The following is a 20,355-nucleotide window of genomic DNA, read 5'->3' as shown; positions in this document are numbered from 1 at the left end:
GTAAAAAGCCTCAAAGAATGCTTGAAATGTACAATGTGTTGGGAACAGAGAGGCAGTATCTCCGAATAAAGGAAGAAATGAATGGAATAAAAGATTAGGAGAGAGAGACAGAGACAGAGACAACTTGAACACATACATAAAATCCCTTCTGGAGGCCCTTATCTAATTGCCTCATTTATCTAGTTTCATTTATAAGCTCAGTTTTATTCTGGGACACTCTCGGAGGTTGTGTGAGAATGGCTGCAGAATGACCTAACTGGCAACGGGCTTTCTACAGACCCCCCCCCCCTTTTTTTTTTTTTTTGCCAATTCTCAGGGCAATTACTGCAGTTGCCCTTTTTATATTAGCATCTTGGGTGGCTAGGCCTGGGGTTTACTCACTCTTTTTAATAGTATAATTTCTTTTGATAAATAAGCAGCTAGGATTTTTTGTCTTTTTTTTTTGAGAATACTTTTCCACTGGGACTTCCTATGTACCCATGTGGGCTTAATGCAGATGCTTGCTTTCACAAGATATAAAAGATGATTTAAAAATGAAGCAAAACACTTTCCACAAACTATCTCCCCTCTCCCTCTAATCTTCACTTAGATTACTTCTTAGTGCTGAAGTTTTGATGGAATGACTCAAACAGAAGTTGTTTTTTTTTAATAAAAATAAACTGAAGTATTTTGCTTAAATTTTGAAAGTGATTTTCTGGGTGCAGCACAGCTGATGTGAGTTTTTTGCCATAATTTGAATGAGGCCTGAATTTAATTCTTAGCTTTTACTGGAGTTTTATTTTCTGATTTCACTAGTAAACTAAATTGTCTTTATTATTAAGATCAAAACTCTAAGATCATTGTTATCCCTTCTCTACATGACTATGGCATATATATTACTGTGGATCTTCAATTTAGGTACCATCTGTGGTATTTGTTAAGTCTCCAGGAACTAAGCAGTGAGAAAAGAACTGTCACATCTCCCCAGCTGGTTGTTGAAAATAATGCGTCACAGTGGAGTTAAGTTGGGTTTATTTTTAAATACATTTCATTAAAGAAAGCGTTAAAGATATTATCTCTGTCAGATATTTAAATGTTGCTAAAATACTTCAGCGACTTTCTTGCTTTGCCGATTATGAAGAGTGTAATAAAACTGCACTATTTGACAGATTTAGACAGCTGGCTCATTCATGAGAAGTTCACATTTTTGTCACCCACGTTGAATAAGGAAAGATTAGATGCTAAGGTCAATTTACAAAAATGGTTGTCAGGACATTTTTTAATTGTAAAACTTTTTGTGATGGAATTCAGGGAAAAGACTAAAGGCAGAAAGCAGCGGAGACAAAGAGCTGCTATTAACCTACAGATGCTACTGCAGGGTTCATTTTAAGATTGGTCACACTGCTTAGCCAATGAAGTGTTCGTGTGACTATAAGGGACCACCCTTTTCTGGGGTGAGAGGGCAATTTGGTCTTCATGCTCATTTAATCCCAAGACGTCTTTCAATGGACTGTCAGTTGAATCTACATTGTGCAAAATTATGCATGCACTTTTTAATGCAGACCATTGTTCGCTGAGCACTTAACCAAGATTTCTCAACCAACTTCCATTTGGCATGAGGTCACTCGAAACCCAGGCAAACATATATGGAAGGCAAATGTAATTTTCTGTTCCTCTGAGCTGGAATGTGTAAGACAGAGAAATGCAAGTATCAGTCAAGCTGTACTTTCAGATTTAATACTTACTAACTGAAGACTGACAACTTTCTATAAAGGAAAATTCATTGCATGTCATTGCCCTGGAGAGGTAATTTTGCTACTGGAGAGTAATATGGCTAAAGTCTTTTAGATCTTATTGCCTAAAGTGTTGTAAATCGTTGACGCATGAACAGCTACTTATAAGAACCATAGGATGTGCACACTGTGGCTACTCTGCTTTCTTTTCATAGGCAAGGTTTTATAAAAGCCAGGTAGTGCAAAGGAAATCTGATAGTCGGTAAGTAGTGAGCAAAGAAACTGCCAATAACGCCGTAGAACTGAAGATAAGAGGGCACCAGTTCTGAAGAAAGATCTATTTAGACTATTAATACTTTAGAAAACCTGACTATAGCATGTACACCATATTTATTGATACATTTACAAAGACTCAATTTTACGTTAGCTCTTCAAGGACCATTTACATTTAGAACCACATTTGGCGAGAATCGTTATACGTTTTGTACAAGTGACATCTTACACAGCCACACACGCTCATGTGAGCTCTCGTCCGGGGACGTTCCATTCAGTGTGAAATTGGCAGCAGTCTACTTGTGTATGATCTGGCCTGTCCTGTTACAGTGAAAATCACTTTATGAACACTTTTAACATATGCTGGAATTTTATTATGATTGGTTGGCAGTTGTTTTTTTCATCCGTCGTAAATGAATACAAGTTGACACAAGGATACATTTCTAGATTAGATCCACAACACATTAAAGAGTGTGTTTGCTTTCTCTTTCCCCGTCTTTCCAATTAAGTTGGTGAAAAATGTAACTTTAGTATTTTACAGGACATGGTAAAGCTGTCTCATCTAGGTGATGTCTATATTATAAAAATAAAATAAAATAATATAAATATGTAACATGAACCCAGTGCCCATCGTTAAATAAAATATATGATAAAAAGCAGACCTTCTAGGATGACTGGTTTTGAAATATGTGAATATAATTTAATTATTAAACACTTTAAACAATCTTGATATTAAGCTGCGATAACCAGATTTTTGCATCTATGCTAGATAAAGAAATGCGTAACATTCTGTAATAGAGTTACATTGATGAAGGTGAAGGTTACAGTCTTACAATGAATTGCCTAGACAGGAATGCATTAAGGAGTTCTGAAATATTGTCTCATGATGTAGTTCAGTTCACCTTAGAAACTGTTACAACTGGATTTTATTAAGTCCAGCAGTTTATACAGCGATGTTTGAAAATTGCTCTCTTATTGCTATAATCAGATAGGTACAGACACGAGATTTCTGGGATGTCAAAGAATCCATTAAGACATCATGGAAGTCCTTTGATGAAAATGTGGTTTACAGTGGAATTACTTTGTAAACTATTTCTCATGAAGAAATAAATATAAAAAAAAATTCCACTAGCTGCAAGACCGTATTTGTGATAGTGCGTGCATGTGTATGTGCGCACGTATTGGATATTGGTACGTCTGTGGAGACGTACAGAAATATTTACACACATACAAAGAATTTATCTGCACATTTGTGGATATTATACTTAAATTAATAAAGTAAATCAAATCACCAGTATTTGTTGCAGGATAACAGTCTTTTAAAAATGACAGGATTCAAAACAAATGCCCATTGAAAGTGTAGTTTCCAAATAGTCCCAGAAACTATACAATATAGCTGGTTAGATCCAGCAAATAGGATGTCATGTCTAGGATCTGATCAAGAATACCTGCCCTTGTCACTCTTCGGATGTTTCTATCCACTTGTTCACACTGGGGGCCGAGATAGCCTTTTTTACATAAGCATTTATTAGGCCTTACACAGACACCTCCATGTCGACAGGCTGGGTCACATTTTGCTGTGGGTAAAAAAACAATGATTTTCTAATTTGTTTAGAACATCACAAACTGAAAAGATACAGTACACATTCATTAAAAGACTTTCAAAACTTGTAATGATAAAGCACAAAAAATAAAAACAAAATAGAAAGGACAAAATATTAGAAGCTTTGAAACCACATTTTTTAAAGTTTTAGAATATTGGAGGAGGAAGTAATTTTGTATGTCTGAGAGGATGCCACCTAGGACACACTGTGAAACTCAAATAGCAGATTTTTGACAATGTCCAATTCCTAGGTTCATGCTCGATTGTGGAGTGCATAGAAGACCCATCTCAAAAGATTTTAGGCTCCAAATGTCATATCATTTGAAAACAAGACATACAGCACATCTAGATCTTTAAACAGTGGTGGTCTACCTCATCCCATTGCTTATGCAGGCAACCCAAAAAAGTCCTAAAGTTGGTGAGACATTTTAGCACCTGGCCATCTCCAAGCTAGCAAGTACTAAATCTCAGGTAAACTCCTGTGTACATGCAGAGTTCTGCACTACACTTTCCTTAACAGAGAAGACCACAATTGCCCACAGAGATGCACTCCTTTGGCTCTTGAATCATTTATGCTTGGAACAAAATTGAATTCCCTTTAGAAAAAAAAGAACCAGGGTATTTTTTGGACAGCTTTTATCAGTTAGTTAAGTTTCCAGGTTTCTCCCTCTGATGCCTGACTATTTACCTGTAGAGTTCGAGGTTAATCAGCTTGCTTAAGTTTTTTGAATACAAATGCTGTTTTAAATTGTAGCCAGTGTTAGCTAACAATCAATAACTTTAGTTGTGGAAGTATTTTCTTCTGGGGTAGAGTCACAGCGCTGTGATAAATATAATGTATCTTCCTTTTTGCAGACGTGTTGCTGTTTATGTTATCTATTACAATAAAACTATATAATTCATTTACAGAGATTTATAATACACTATATAAAAACAGGTTTCTTGATTTTATTCATGAGTCTCTTAATTACACTCGGAGAAAACTGATGGCTCATATGGTAATTTTTCTTATTTAAACTATAATAGTAGCTTGAGGTCCAACTTAGAACACCTCTGTTAAGTGCTGCGTTGGATACAGGGAAGAAACATCCTTAGTCTACATATTTTCTGTAGCTTTCTTGTACATTGCATCTATCAAATTATCCATCATAGAGCTGTAATTTTTTAAACAAAACATTGTTCAAGACCCATTTATGTTCACACTGGAGGTGTTTTTTACTTTAAGTTCCACTTGGACAAGGGCTGTAGAATGGGCCTCATTCTCTAAATGTAGGAAATCTCTGACTGACAAGTGAGGACAATTGAAGTTGGGCTATTTGGCCAGATTACCTCATCCATTTCTCCAACCTGCTTTTGTCGCATGGCTGTATGATGGTCAGCTCATGAGTCTTGTCAGTAAGATATATCATTAGTGATTTCATTTCATTCCAAATGAAGTCACTCCTGCTCATCACCAAAAACCCGGAGGTTCCTGAAATTTACTCTCCAGGCTATAAGGACCTTGTAGCTGACGCTGCTTCAGCAGGGCCCTCCTGAGTGCCCTTCCAACCTGAATTATCCCTGGTCCTTCGTGTGGTCCTTGCTTTGTCTTACTCTGTAATTCTTTTACTCGTTTGAGTTCTACTGCCATTATGTTAACCTTATCTCTTTGTATGGGCAGCTGGTCAAACTCGCTGAGAAAATACGCTCGGTCAGAAGGCTGTGCTAATGCACTAATAACACCTCCTGGTACCCAGGCTTGCTCTGGAAGATCTGCATAGGCCAGAGTTATACAGTTCAGCCATAACCACAGCCTCTGTGAGACAGTGGTAGCACAGCTGTGGCACTCCAGGTTCATTCAGCTCACCCCTTTGGTGGCATACCAAATATCTAGTTTGATCACAGTCACTTTTTCAAATGAGTTTTAGAAGATAATGCTATGGCAACAAGATAGGACTTAATAAAAGCACTGCAGTTAATAATGGATTACAATAACATTCTGATTATTAGCTGCTTTGTGATAAGTTGTACATGTAATTCTCTTTAGCAAACTGGAGCCATTTTATTTTGTAGGATCAAAAGTAAGAATGTACCAAAACTAAAGTATTTACACTAAATTAGCAAAGTGCAAAATATGCAATAGTGACCTGCAGGTCTGATTGATCATCTTTCCTGTCAAGGTACTCCTATTTGACACTGACAGTGATAATACTGCAGGTGGAAGCTGAATGTCCAAACACAGAACATGTATTGATTGCATTTCCTTTCATTTTACAATCTTGGTGAAAAAATAAGAATTCTGTTGTCTGTCATACTTATGCTATTAATTGCATTCTGTAATGGTTCATGTTGCATTAGATGTTTTAGCTGTTGCACTCATCTAAAGACTTACTGATCTCCTACAACTCATGAGGTCAGTATTTCTTTAATGTTGTCTTAGAACTGATGGTCAATGACATATATTGAAAGTTTCTCTCAGCAAATAATTAAAAGCAAATTATGACATGTCACTGCTTTTTTCACTTGTTGCTATGAATCTATATACAAACCAGTTCTGCAGAACTCTCCTTCCCAGCCTTGATTACAGCAGCATTTTCCTGTGGGAGTGCAGTGCCCATTCCGACAATGCCTTGAGCATTCAGATGTCAGTATCTGTGCCGACTGAGCTGTTCTCTTGCATTCTTCAGGGACTAAAGGCCTGAATAAAAATATACCAACCAAGCGGATAGTTAAAAGTCAGTGTTAAGGAGAAAAACTTGGGTTTTTTCATTAAAGGCCAGATTCTCTTTTATAGTATTATCAGTGGGAGAAATCTGTGTTCTAAGGGGATTGCTTTTTTTCTCAAAAACACCAATAAACATAGAGATTATATGTTACATTACAGAAGAATACAGTGTGATTTGCTATTCTTTCATGTAACTGCCTTCAGAGATCTTCTACAAGATTAAATAATAGTCCTTGAGAATTCTTGAAGCTTGTATGTGGCAAGACCAGCTTACTGAAGAGTTTATCGCAGGCAGCATGTATCTCTAGATAATATCATTATTAGAAATGCTAAATTCTACTGCTTTTGTGGCTTTTCTTTAGAGAGCGCATAGTCATATAATTCAGTCCAGAATCTGATGGTGTCTTTTTGCTTTTCTAGCTGATTTATATCTCCAGTTGTATGCTGGGAAGAGTAATCTGAACAGCAAGCTTTATGTCGCACATTATGACATGCGTAATAATTTTGCGCAAGTATTACCTCTGTCTATGAATTCAGTTTGACATTGCAGATTTTGTATTTCCATATTTTTGTGAAATCATATTTGGATTATGCATTCCAGATGCTTATTTAAGCGTCTGAATGTCAGGAAAGACTTTTTCACTATGAGGATGACCGAGCACAGGCACAGGTTGCCCAGAGAGGCTGTGGAGTCTCCATCCTTGGAGATATTCAGAAGCTGTCTGGACACGGTCCTGGCCAACTGGCTGTAGGTGTCCCTGCTTGAGCAGGGGGGTTGGCCCAGATGCCCTCCAGAGGTCCCTGCCAGCCTCAGCCATTCCGTGGGTGATTCTGTGAAATGTATGCATGAAGGAAATTCTAGTTCAGCTGACTTAAAATATTTCTGATACTGTTTTTTTGTTGGGCTTCTTGGTGTCAAGTTTTACGTGATGCAATTTTTTCTGTTGGTCTCTACAAAATATTTTGGATGTCCAATAGCCTTTTTTATTTACAAAAGCAAAGCATTATCTTCCTTAACAAAGAAGGAATGGTAGTGTTCCTTCTGTAGTGTTAAGTGTGTAAAAAACTTAAGTGTTATAACTTAAGCGTGCCCTAATTGTTGATACGACTTCCAATGCTTTTTTAGATGTTGGTTTTTTTGTTGGTTTTTTTTTTTTAATTTAGCCGTGTGTCATCATACTGACCACTTATTTTACGTGCTGTCTGAGTTCAGCAGCTAGAGACTGATAGATCATCACAAGGCTACAGGTTGCCAGTAGAGGCACAACGTTTTGTCTGTGCTGTGGGTTTGAATGCACAGGAATAGGTTTAGAAAAGAATGGCAGGGTCTCCCAAGAGACCTAAACAAGTAATTGAATGGGAGCATCATGGCAAATTAAGTTAGTTAGTGACAAATACAAAATTGCTCATTCACAAGGAAATAATTTCAACTACTGCCATACATTCCTAAGCTTGAAATTTGCAGCACAAAGATTCTAATAATTTTGTGGAAAGCTCAGAGAAACCTTGGCTAGGTGTCCAGCTAGAATCCAAACAAACCAAAACAAAATTGTATGAGATAGAATAGAATAGAATAGAAAATAAAATTGTTCATTATACTGACATCAGTATTACACCCCCAATTATATGCAAATAGCTGGAATAGCAATTTGTGCACTGATCGCCCTGTCAAATATTAATATCCTAGACTGGTGCCCCTGTGTGGAGCCAAGGATACAATTTGTGGTCTGAGAAAGAAGGGCTGTCATGGGGGTGTGGAAAACAGTGACAGAAAAAAGAGAAGGAAAATTGGGCATTCTTCTTTATCTCCCATTTCAATATCAGAAGAAAAATCGAGGGAAAAAATTAAGCTAAAGAAAATAATATTAACTAGTTGAACTTATGGCTTCTAAGATATCAATGAAGCCCATGTTCTAGTAGGATTTTAAAAAGATATTTCTATGCACAATGGGGCTATTCAAAGTAATATTAGATAGGGTAAAAATAATGTTTAAGAAAAATAAGCACTCATACCTAATGTCATAGAAGTCCCTCACCAGCTGACTGGGCTTACACCCCCCCCCCATTTTGGCATGCAGCTTGTTAATGGTATGTTACAGGGTTTCTTGCATTTTTCTTTGAAACAGAGTAATAGACTTGCTGGTTTGTTTCACCGTAGCACTTTCTCTGCTCAGTCTTAAATGCTGCCATGATTACTTAAACATCCATACAGAAGAATTGGTTCCCCAAAGATGTTAAGGACAGAAAGAATGTGTAGATGCATCTTTAGTGTAGCACCAAGTTCTGATTTCAAAAGCATTTCTGAGAGTCAGACTTAAGGTCCTGTATTATTTAAGGGCTTTGAAATGTGTTTTGACACCTTTCGTGCAGCACATTTGAAACCCTTTCAGGTTTTGTATTTTTATATTTCCACGGCTGTCTTTTAAATATAATGCATTATTTTTTTGACCTGTAAGGAATTCCAGTTCTGTAGTAATGAGTGTATTACATATGGTCTGGTTAAGAAAGTTCCTACACTTAAAATATGCAAGATTCACAGGCATTGCTGTTTTGGAAACAGTTCTACAAAATGATATGATTTTCAGTGGACACTTGTTCAGATTTAAAGTAAAAAGATCTGTCTTCTAATTCCTACCTCTGGAAAAAAAAATATCTAAATTTGAGGTGATTTCTTTATAGCCAGCTGCATAGGAGACAACATTCTTTCTTCATCTGTCTCTGTTAAAGTCCATTTCTTTCAAGTTACTTTAAATGGCAGTCTTCTCTTTTTCTTGCTCAAACACAAATACAGTACTGTGTTTAGCAGGAAGCATAACCTCAGGCTCCTGGAGCATCTCTTGGAAAAGAGCTCCAGTGGCATATCTTTAGCAAAGAATGACCTCATAAGTCACAGAGATATTTTATTTGTGAAGATAATGATTTATTTTATTAATAGATGTAAAGTCTTTATCTACTATAGTGCTGGAATATATGGTTCTTTTTTTATTTGTATTTAATTAGGGAGGCAGAAATCATACTTTTTTGTATCCAGCCAAGCATGACTGGTCAATTTTATGATTTAAAGTTTTCTAGTGCTCTTGGTACTTGTGAATATAACCTTGCCTTTTATTCTACCATCAATCAATAACTTGCACTCATCAGCTTTGGATAGTATTTATTAATGGTGGGGTGGAGTAGAAACAAAGATGGAAAAAATTCTGGTTGGCAGAGTGCCTTAGGAGAAGAGGAATACAAATGCAGCTGCAGCAGAAGCCTTCCTGTGTGTGAGAAGAATCACTGGTTTTCCTTAGTTGTACTATGGGAAAAGCCATGCTTCTTTCTCAGGATTTGAATGCCGTTATGGTACCAACACGTATTGAGAGAAAGTCTCTGCCCCACAATACTTACAGTTTGCATTCTTAAGGCTTTAAAGGGGTGGAAATTTTCAGGCTCAGCATAAGTCGAACTGAATCTCACAAAGATAACACAAGTCTTGAAACTGACTGTTGGGACTTGATCTTTCCAGCACTTAGAGAAGGCTACGATTTTGTTTATAGAACTAGTGCTTCGCTGTGTCTCTTGACGTGGAAAATGGAGGGGAATAGATGGAGCCACACTGTGGGCTGGAGAGAATTTTTTTCCTTGTCTCCCTCAATCTATAAAACTCTGAAGGGTACAGCGTGATTACTCTTACAGTAAGCACTATTTGGTCCACAGAAAGTCAGCCAAAAATGTAGCTGATAATGACTATTTATATGGTCTGTACAATTCTAGTTATCTTAAAGAGCTGTTCATATATACAGTACAGTACAGTATATCTTGCTTGTTAAAACATGCTTTCATGAAACTGTATAACAACTCTAAATGTATGGAACATGGAGGAAAAGTTGTACTGGGGGCTGGGGCCCTCGCTGGGTCCCTTTGCTGACATGTGCAGTGCGCTGAGAATTCTTGACTGTATGATGTGTAAAATAATCTTTGCTGCATTACTGTAGCTAGTGTAAGAAAGTAGCCTCTACTGTTCATTTAGAGGCATATAAACGTCTAACATGCTTTAATAGATTAAAACTCATCCTGGAACTGCTTAGGATTTCATGCTTTCTTCAGTGCATCTCTTCACAGTTCCACTAAACGCACAGAGTGATTTAGTTGCTAGATGCGCTAGCCTGTAACTCAGACATACATAAATCAATGCAAATGGAGGGTCAAATTCAGCAGTAATACAATGGTACTGAACAGAAAACAATTCCTCCATCGTGCCTTTGACACAATATAAAAAATTGCTACTTTCCCACTAAAGTGAGAAAAAACCCAGACAAAATTCCTGGATGTTCAGATTTGAACAAGAGACACGGCCATAGAAATCCTGATTGTGGTAAAAAATGTATGGAAAGAATGTTATGCTTCAATTAACTGCACACAAGATATTACGTATTAGAATGATGCTTAAGTATATAATCAAAATTTGTGCATTAGTTGTTTGGTTTTTTCCTTTATAAGGGAAAATGTCAAGAAAAAATAATTTTGTTTCACTACTTGTCATAGACTAAATTTACTACTTGTCATAGAATAAATATAGCATCTCTTCAGGTACAGCTTCTAAAATTAAAAAGTATACCTTTAGTCCTGGGAGAGATGCCAAAAGCTCATTACTTGTCTCCAGATTTACTACATGGGAATAATGTGGAAAAAACTCATGGCTTTTAAGATTTAAACTCAGCAGCATATCAAATTTATTCTTATATGGTATACTTGTTCATGACCTCTAGTCTTAAGAAATTCTGTCATGTTTGAAAACTAGTCCCTAGTGAAGCCTGTATCAATGTTAATAGCTAAGAGGTCAATGCAACTGCTAAACAGTTTGTATTACTGTCAGGGTGGTCATGAAAACAACACCTGCTGCATGAGCACTTGGCAGCTGGGTCAACAGGCACTGTGGGAATTTATCAATTTAGGGGGCCACTTGCATAACACTTTGACTGATGAATTGGGAAAGACTGGCTTACTGGGCTAAAGCTGCTCTATTATGTATGACTTTCTTTAGGATGGCAGAGGCTTCCTGCAGGCTCCAGAAAATAAGTGAAAGATAAACTGAGCTGTTTTTTCCTTATAAAGCGATAAAAAGTGAGAACTCCTTAATAGCCAATGCTAGAAAGACTAAAAAAAAAGGGGAAAAAAAAAATCCCAAACCAAAACAAAAACTTTTACAGTCAGTGAGCTGTGATGTGATTGAAAAAAATCCTTAGGTTTTTCCATCGTGGTTACAAAGGAGTTTTTGTGAAGTACTTCTGTAAAGTGAAACTCTCTAGACTGGTATTCGCAAAAAGCTCTAATTTCTCTTTAGTGTCTCTTATGGGAATAGTAACTGCATGTGGGTAGGTAAATGAGATAAGAATTTTGCATGCTCCGGCTAAACTAAACATAATTAGACATTAATTCTGGCTTTCCATTCCCTCAAATGACTTAAGGGATAGTAACTTTCTGAACAGAAAGAAATCATATGGCCCACCTGGGTTGGTGAGAGCATTCACCAACAAAATTGGCTCATTCTACAGAGAGTTACCCCTAGTAGCTTCAGATTATATCTATAACCCATCAGAACTGAGTATCTTGATGCAGATTAGTCTAATACCATATGTTTCCGAGTTTCCATTTCCATTATAATTAAAGTGTTCAAGAGGGCTATGCTTTCATAAATGCTGTTTTTCTATCATACCATCGAACACTCTTGACTAATACTAAAAAATAAAATCTTTGTAAAGACCCCGAACAATGTCAAAATGAAGTATGACCTAGATATTGTCCCTTAGTGTTTGAAATCAGTCTGTTTGGAAATACTCTCCTATAGCGGAAATCCCAGAAGGTGATGATGAAAAGGATGATAAGTGGAATTACATATGACGGAGGGGCATGAAAGAGGAGTGAGATGCTTTGAATCAAGTTCAAGTTTCAATCCAACAGAAACCAGCTATTCTGGCTGTTGATGCGAAACATATTGAAATCCGGATCTATAAAGTGTTATAAGGAGAGGAAGAGGAATTCTTCTTACGTGTGCAAGGACACTTACTGAAGCTCTGCCCTCTTTCGTAAAAATCACCTGCTGGCTTCAGTGAGCCATCCTGGTCAAAAGAATTATGCATCCCCTTTGGAATCACTGTATCGACAGTGGCAAGCCCTTAAAACTTCACAGGGGATACAGCACGGTGTGACTGTCCTATAAACTTTTCTGGGTTTAGACTCGTCTTTTAAATGGAAATCTTTTGCATTGTCCATCAGTTTGTGTATTCTTCTCCGAATCTTTTTCATTTTATGCTTGACTTGCTTAGAGAGAAAAGTGATCAAAATTTAAGTGTTCTAAAAGAAGACTTACAAAGCCACATTATGGCTGTTCTGCCACCTTCCAAAGTTTATTTTCTTACTTCTTGGTCTGTCTCTGTCTATGGTTTTCAAAGAAGAGCTGGTAATAATGTTTAAATTACAGCTGATATGAACCTATCAACAGATCTTTCTTATTTGAATATGCATTTTTAATACTGTCCACAGCTGATTTTCTCCTCTCATCATGCTAGAAAATGATTACTTTTTCTTTTCTCATGGGTTTGTCTCCTATTTTCTCTGTTATTGACTAACCGGAATATTTGGACCTATACACATTTTCTACATCACTGTTTACCTAGTTATTTTTCCTGTGCATTCATCAACATTTTTGTGATTGATATTAGTATGTATTTGAGGAAACAGAAAGCAAGACAGAAAAATTATAAAACAGAAAGTCAAAAAATAGAGAATAAAAAGGGTTTCTTTTTTGGTCAAAAAGACAATTTATAAAATGCTAGTATTTGCACTGATCTTCAGGACGTCTGACTAACCCTACCTTTTAGTTGAGAAGTACGTAAGTCTTTCTCCCTGTATTTTCTCATTAGCTCCTAACCCTGGGAAGTAGTTTACTTGTGACAACATTTTCTTAATAATCATCAAAGAATGGATAAATTTTTCAAAGACAAATTTTTAACTTAAGAAATTTTTCTTTTATCTACTAGTTTAACTAATTTACCTAATGCTGGTTTTATGTGTTTGTAATTCTTAGGGTTTCCCACATCTCCTCCAATCTCAAAGCTAAATATGCTATTACCTATACTTTTCACTCTACTCGATTTTGGTAATAGGTAGTATATGTGTATTTTGCAGCACTTCACATACTTGGATTTTACATTCATTTTTAACTTTTCTGTTTCCGATTTATCACTTTGCTGTCTAAGAGCTCCCAAGTACTAATGTGTCATTATAACAACCTTGTTACAAAAAGAAGGATTATTTAATTCTGTGCATTTGATGGGAGGCTTTTTAGTTATTGACATGAAGTATTTGGATGAAATGAACAAAAGTTTCCTGTGGTACTTTGAATTCGATGTTTCAAACTGATGGAGGGATTGAGAACCTCTGTGTTGATCATATTTATCAATTTGTCATATATCATCTCAGTTTAACACCTCATTTTTATTACATGAGAAGGATTGTTTTAGGATAGGACTTTCCCATTGCTGAACATTGAAGATAAATGCAAAGGGTTCTCTGGATTACCCTCACCCTCTGATCTTCTAATGTTTTAACTTGCCCACTTGTTTTGAAATTTTTTCTACTGCTAGCTATATCCAAGTAGTAGGTTTCTTTCTTAAGCTATATTTGAGACAAGGAAATCAGGGTCACGGTTATGTTTGAGAACAATTTTGATTATGCAGTAGTTTTCTACAAAGATCAAAAGAAATCAAATCCTGCATCTTCATGTAACATTTATTATTTAGAATAAAAGAACAATTTCATAAGCTTGCAGCAGCTTACGAATGACCACTAGCTGAAGAAGATTGTGTTTTGCATGAAGTTATTAATTTCCAGCAAGGGGCTACCACAGGGAATGATAATTTTGTTCTTTTACACTGCCCCATGCATGGAAGGCTCTCTCTGCAAATTGATGAGTCTGCCAGGGGCCACCTCTTGCAGGGTTTTGTTAGTAAATAATGAATCTCTAAGATGTGACAAATCAATACTTTGATGACTTTATTTATACATGATGCTCATAGCCCACCTGTAGCATCTTTATTTTGTCTCCTGGAAAGTTTACTGTGCTAGGGTTTACACCTGTATTTGATACATTTGTATGGCACATACCATGGGGAAGACACTAAAAGGAGCAACAAAATATTAGCATGCAAAAAAATGCATGTGAATAATAATTAATATGAATAGCAATTACATGAACATTTATCAAAGCTATGGAATTTTTATGTTTTTTACAAGTGTAATGTGAAATTAACATAAAATGGTAAACAGAGCTGCAATGCTCTTTTGTGGAAGTAACTCATTATCTTTCACTTAAAAGCTTGCAATGGTGTGAGATTGAAAAACAACAAAACTCAGAACTTTGCCTGAATGAAAATTATCCCATGTTTCTAAAAAGTGTTACCAAAAACTATATCCCTTTGCCACAGTCTGTTTAATTTCAACTGTGTGCCAATTTACAAAAGTATTTTATAGTTTTCTGGTTACTTTCACCAGTAACCAAACACAGTCTTGACCCTTTTCCATACATGAAAACAGCCAACCGTGAGTGCAGCAATGGGAGGTCTGGCCTTTCAGGTATGTCAGCTGAAGACCACCCTACTGGAAGAGGTAACAAGAACAAAAAGCCGAGGTCAAACAAGGCAGCCCCATGTAATTAGATACTAATAGTGGATTTAGGGTGTAAAATTCACTTAAAACCATACACCAACAGACTAAACAATCCCAGTAAGAATGGCAAGTTTTGTTCTAAAAAAATGTTTTTAATACCAGAAAGCATAAATAAAACATACATAATAACCTTGACTGACAGACTGTACTAACCTGCAGTAACATCTGCTTCAAAATTATTTGCTACAGGTTTGGGATAGTATAATTACAAAGCACTGAAACTCTACTGTAACTTATAGTACAGCATGCATCCCATTTCATGAATTTATTATTGAATTCACTTGTCCCAATAACAATTTTTAGAATTTAAATTCTGACAAGTAAATAAATTCCTTTCTTAAACAGTCAACAGCAAAACCAAAACTCTGTCTGATGCTAATGGGGAAGCATGCTGAAGTAGACACTGAACAAATGGGTAGTTGCTTTTGCAGGGTTTGATGGGGTCAAAGTAATTAATACAACAATCTTCATTTCTGTTGGCCGTTTCATTTTGTGTTAATTTCTGATGCTTTTGCAGGATGGATGTGGTAGCTTTACATGCCACAGACTTGGTTGATAGAGCAGCAAGATCCATCAGGAAGAAAATGGTATTTCTCTGGCTAAAGTGAGTATCTGCTAGTCATCTGCTCTTATTGCTCTTAAGGCATCTTTTACCTGTACTGGTCCATATGGTTCCACATTAAATATGTCTACACTTCTATGGAAACATGCAAAGAATGTGAATCTAGGTGGGAAAGTGGGCAGCATTTAGCATAATGTCAAAGAGTAAAAATTTCCAGAAGTTAGCATTGGTTACACCTCTGTTGTTCTGACATTCACTTTCTATGGGACAGTGATTACTCTTAGTGAATCTATTCTGCTTGCTGCTGATGGTACATTTGCTTTTAAGAAGCCCCCTGCATTGAGAATTTCCCTTCTTATTGAATGTCAGTATTGCATAATTCAGCTACATGGAAAGAACTAAATTTATCTTTTGGTTTTTAACCTGTTGAAGGAAAGACTGATCTCTAGTGAGAAATGCGATGCTCACCTTTTTGGGTCAATGATCTTGTAGAGTTTTCCGCTGTGAGGCTGTGTCATACTTTTACTGCTTGATAATATGTAAATCTCACCTGTTAAAGAAACCAATGCAATAAATTAGTTCTCCTTTCCTAAGACGTCAAATACATGACTTTTGTGATCTAGCTGTATTTGCAAGATGAGATTAAAAAAACTTCGGAAGAAACACTCATCACTGAAATATACAACAGAATCATTGCTATTTGAAAATTTAAAAAAGCACTTTCCCCAAATTGATGCTAAAATGTGAAAGATATTTTATCATGAATGTTTTTTGTTTCATATTGTATAGAATTGGTTAAAAAAAATAAAATTGGGAAGGAAGGGAGAAGAAGGGGCTTGGTCTGCTCATGCAATATCTTTGCCCCTGAAGACTGTAATTTGGGAAATAAAAGCAAGTACATGACACATTGTGTCATAGTGAGTGACACAGTTCACAGAACATGAGAGACAGTAAGGACCTTTGCCCCTTCCAACAACCCATTCTCTTCTCGGTTCTTCTTACAAGGTGGCTAAGGTGTAGCTGAAAGCAGCGTAGACACCTTTGGCAAAGGAAAAATAGCTTTAGATTTCTTCTTTTTAAACATGTACTATAAATTTGAATAGTTCAGCAGGCATTACCAATAAGGCTTATGATTTAATAACATTTTTATTTTTTTTATTTACCTAATTCGTCTTCACCAAATCCCAAGACAGGGCCTGAGAAGAAACCTCTACATGAACCAGTGTTGCCAAGACAGAGGGGTTTCTCTTGCCACTGTTTGGTTGCAGGACTCTGTTGCAGTGTTAAAAAATTTCTATATTCAAAAACACATAAAGCAAATTGTTATATTATATTTTGAATACAGTTTTCACTGTCCAGATAAATAAGTAAAGTATAAAGAACTGCTGCAAGTAGTTCCATAGGTACTTCTGTGCAGTTCATCATCTTATGATTTCCTGCCTTTTATTTTTCAGATGCTTAAAAAGCACAGCATTTCCCTTCCTGTCATTCAAACATTGCAAAATTGGCTTCAAGCTATACTGTACAGCCGTTTGTGAATCTGAGCTATTTGGCATGGGAAAACTATGCCCATTTTAAAAAAAAAACATATTCATTTTGCTCCATCAGTGATGTTTCCATAAAACCCCAAAAGTTTTCAATGTCTTACCATTTAGACCTGTTTGGGAAACAGTTCCATGGTTAACATTTATTCCCATCATAATGTAAATGATTCACGTAAGTGTTTATAGAACTAAAATCTTAAGAGCGCCATAATGTGAATGTCTTTGTCTGTAGTTTTTTACCAAGGATCAGGTATGTTACATATGTTGCCATTCATTAGAATGCTGTGCTATTTTACTTCCAAATATAGAATTTAATCTGCATTGTCACACCACTAAATTGGCAAAGTGACACAATATACAAGACCACTGGTGTTCCTTCATACAGGAAGCTCAGTAATGAAATATACCTTACATGCATTTTTGTTTAAGAGTGAGTTAGAAAAAACCTACCCATTGCGGTCTCCAAATACATAACTTCCATAGAGTCTTTCAGACTGGCAGCCTCGATAGACAAATCCACCAACCAAGGATCCACTGCTGAACGGTTTGAATTCTAAAAGTGAAGGCTCACTTTCTAAAAAGGAACTACCGTAGCATTAGATCATATGCAGTTTCATATTTTGATTTACATTTATGAAAATGTTATAACTTCAAGAAAAGAGGTTAATTCCATTTAAACATTCCTTAAAATTCAAGATGTGTTGCCGGAAATGAAACACTAAAAAAATCAGAAAATTACAACAAAGGCTGTTTGTGAAACAATCGGTTAGGGATTTAGATAGGAGAGGCTATAATTGCTTTCTTCTGTGTGCACAGGTTGGGAGAATAAAACTATATAAAGATTAGGTCGGGCTTTCATTGAAGTTGATGTGATTACGGCTATTAACTTTTATGTGTCAATACAGTCTGCAGAAGGGATCTCCTGAACTTCAGGAATACAATTAAACCCCCTTCACTGTAAAGTCCTTCCAGTATCTAAGAGCAGAAAGTCCGGTGATTTTCAGCAGAACTCGTTTTCAAAGCCTTTCAGTGGTTTGAGAACCTCTTTCAACATCACAGTTTTAAACACGGTATGTGTGTTACATCCCATAAAACACTAGTATTGCTGGCCGTAGATTCTTGCGGTAACTTATTTTACGCTGCTGTTGTAGTTGTAGTTCCTACACATATTTTTTTTTTTCTCTTTTTTTGCAAAATTGCAGAGTTTAGTCATATCAAATAAAGTCTTCAAGGAAGTTTCAGTGTAAATGTTCCTATTTATGCGATCAAATACTGCTTAGGGTAAAGGTAGGCTCAACTTGACATGCTAACTGAATAATTTTAAATTAAAGCCACAGCCAATACACCTTTTTGTTTTATAGGAACTTGTTTTAGTCAGACGGCTATCTGCAAGCCTTTGATAAATGAATTTCCCAGATTATTCTGCAAGAGTAAGAGCTCAAATTTTACATGGGAGAAAAGGATGATGAGCAATTGAAGCGATTGACCCAGAGCCTACTATTAATATTGGCAAGCTGTTCTGGGTAGACAAAATATTGCTTAGTTTACTCTGCAATAAAGATGCAGTCAAAATTCCATTGGAGCAGTGGTTTACCAAATATTATTCTTTGGTTTGGCTTTTATAAAATGAACACAGAAAATACATGCAATAACTGAAGTAGAACAATTGCATTACACTATTGTGTACTATTGTATTAGCCAGCACAGCTGCTTTGCTTTTAAGTAAAATACAAATGGGTGAACTAGGGATGTGAATAAAACCAGAAAATGCTATGTTCCAGGAGATAGACCAGTTCTTGATGCCTTTACACACCTTTGGCATTTATCACTTTTTACCGCTATGAATTTACAAGCTGCTAAATGGTCAAGAAAGGTAGATGATAGCTCAGAGTAACTGTCACCTGACTTGCCTGAACTAGCAAGCGATCTTAGTGAGTATCAGAGTTAAACATTAAACTAAAATCACAACTGACAATCATACTGATCCAGAGAGAACATGAAACACTTTAAAATTTTAAGTCCCTAATTGAGTACGTTTATCTTTTTGTAATCTAATCTAAGCTAGTCGTTTATTATGAAGTAGTAGCATTGTGCATTTTTCATTAAGTTTTTCATTTTTAGTAACATTTAAACAGAGCTCTGTCATTTCCCTGTTTGGTTTTGGTCTGTTGTTGTCTATCTCACTTTTTCCATTATAGGAGGCACATTTCATGTGGTTTCCATTCTGTATCTTAAAGGGTTATTTGTGAATGGCTAAGAATACATTTTCATCACTTCCTGATATTCCAAAATCTTTTCTTTATGAGCCATCATATGCAGCAACAGTAAGATCTTTGACAGAGTAGCAAATGGCATATTTCTTAAATCTTATTTACATGATATTCTAGAGCAACAAGAAGAAAGTTGAGTCATTTAAATTTTGTTTTGTCTTGCATCTGTTACCTGCTTGTACCATACTTTTCCTAAGTTCTAGTTTTTGTAGGTTACCTATCCTGTCTAAGCTGTAAGTTACCTATCATGGCTATACAGTCCTTTACCTATTTTCTTCTGCTTTCTGTTTATTATTCCATGGGCATAGAAACCGACTGTTTCCAGTAGCTTTACCCTGGATGGAACTTACCATAGTCTTTACCCTTTATTATTTGTAAGATTCTTGCTGAAGATCTGTTCTTTGCATTTGAATCTGAGCAAAGTATAGTTAAATTGATGTTTACATCTGTTGGGTGGCGGTCCACAGCACATCTGTAAAACAAAAAATATAAGAAAAACCATGAGATAGATGAGTTCATAATGTGTAATCCTCTATCAACAGTATGAAGCATCACATTTTGAAGGATTATTGTTTCTTTGTGATGCCTACTCATTTGAGGCACCTATTTCATGCTAAGCCAAAATATCTAAGTGCATCAGATTTGAATACAAGAGATAATACACCTTTCCCATCCCTACACCACATTTTATATAATGTGAAGTAAACCTATTTTTTCCTAGTGATAAAATGTACTCTGCTCAATAGCACCTGAAATGAATAGTGCTTTAACCAAGCTAAATGAGCTGACTTATATGGTATAGGAATTTTGGACTGTTCAGAAGTTCAAGAATCAACTCCTTATCTGAACAACTTGACTTTCTGAATTTTTTCAAACCATGACTTTAAATGTCACTTCAGTACTACCACCCACCTAATTTGCTGAATTATGTGTTGTTTGGTTAAAGCTTTGTTCTCCTCCTTGTTATTGTTTAGATATCAC

At 36.1% G+C, this 20,355-nt stretch overlaps 1 protein-coding gene across 1 annotated transcript in view; it reads right to left on the bottom strand.

Moving 5' to 3' along the window:
• Nucleotides 1-2,392: 2,392 nt before the first annotated feature.
• HHIP (hedgehog interacting protein) overlaps nucleotides 2,393-20,355 on the bottom strand; it is a 76,000-nt gene continuing 58,037 nt past the window's right edge. The window contains exons 9-14 of the mRNA XM_010576317.1: nucleotides 19,725-19,846; nucleotides 17,555-17,678; nucleotides 16,724-16,854; nucleotides 16,029-16,110; nucleotides 6,117-6,265; nucleotides 2,393-3,562 (exon numbers count right to left, since the gene is read on the bottom strand). Of these exons, the coding sequence (XP_010574619.1) occupies nucleotides 3,369-3,562; nucleotides 6,117-6,265; nucleotides 16,029-16,110; nucleotides 16,724-16,854; nucleotides 17,555-17,678; nucleotides 19,725-19,846 (802 nt within the window). The 3' untranslated portion in view covers nucleotides 2,393-3,368. The remainder of the gene's footprint in view (nucleotides 3,563-6,116; nucleotides 6,266-16,028; nucleotides 16,111-16,723; nucleotides 16,855-17,554; nucleotides 17,679-19,724; nucleotides 19,847-20,355) is intronic.

Source organism: Haliaeetus leucocephalus, unplaced genomic scaffold (assembly GCF_000737465.1).
Source record: "Haliaeetus leucocephalus isolate CR32 unplaced genomic scaffold, Haliaeetus_leucocephalus-4.0 Scaffold21, whole genome shotgun sequence".
In the NCBI taxonomy this organism is placed as follows: Eukaryota; Metazoa; Chordata; class Aves; order Accipitriformes; family Accipitridae; genus Haliaeetus; species Haliaeetus leucocephalus.
Note: the sequence above shows the minus strand (reverse complement) of the source record. Positions and strands in the feature narration are given on the sequence as shown.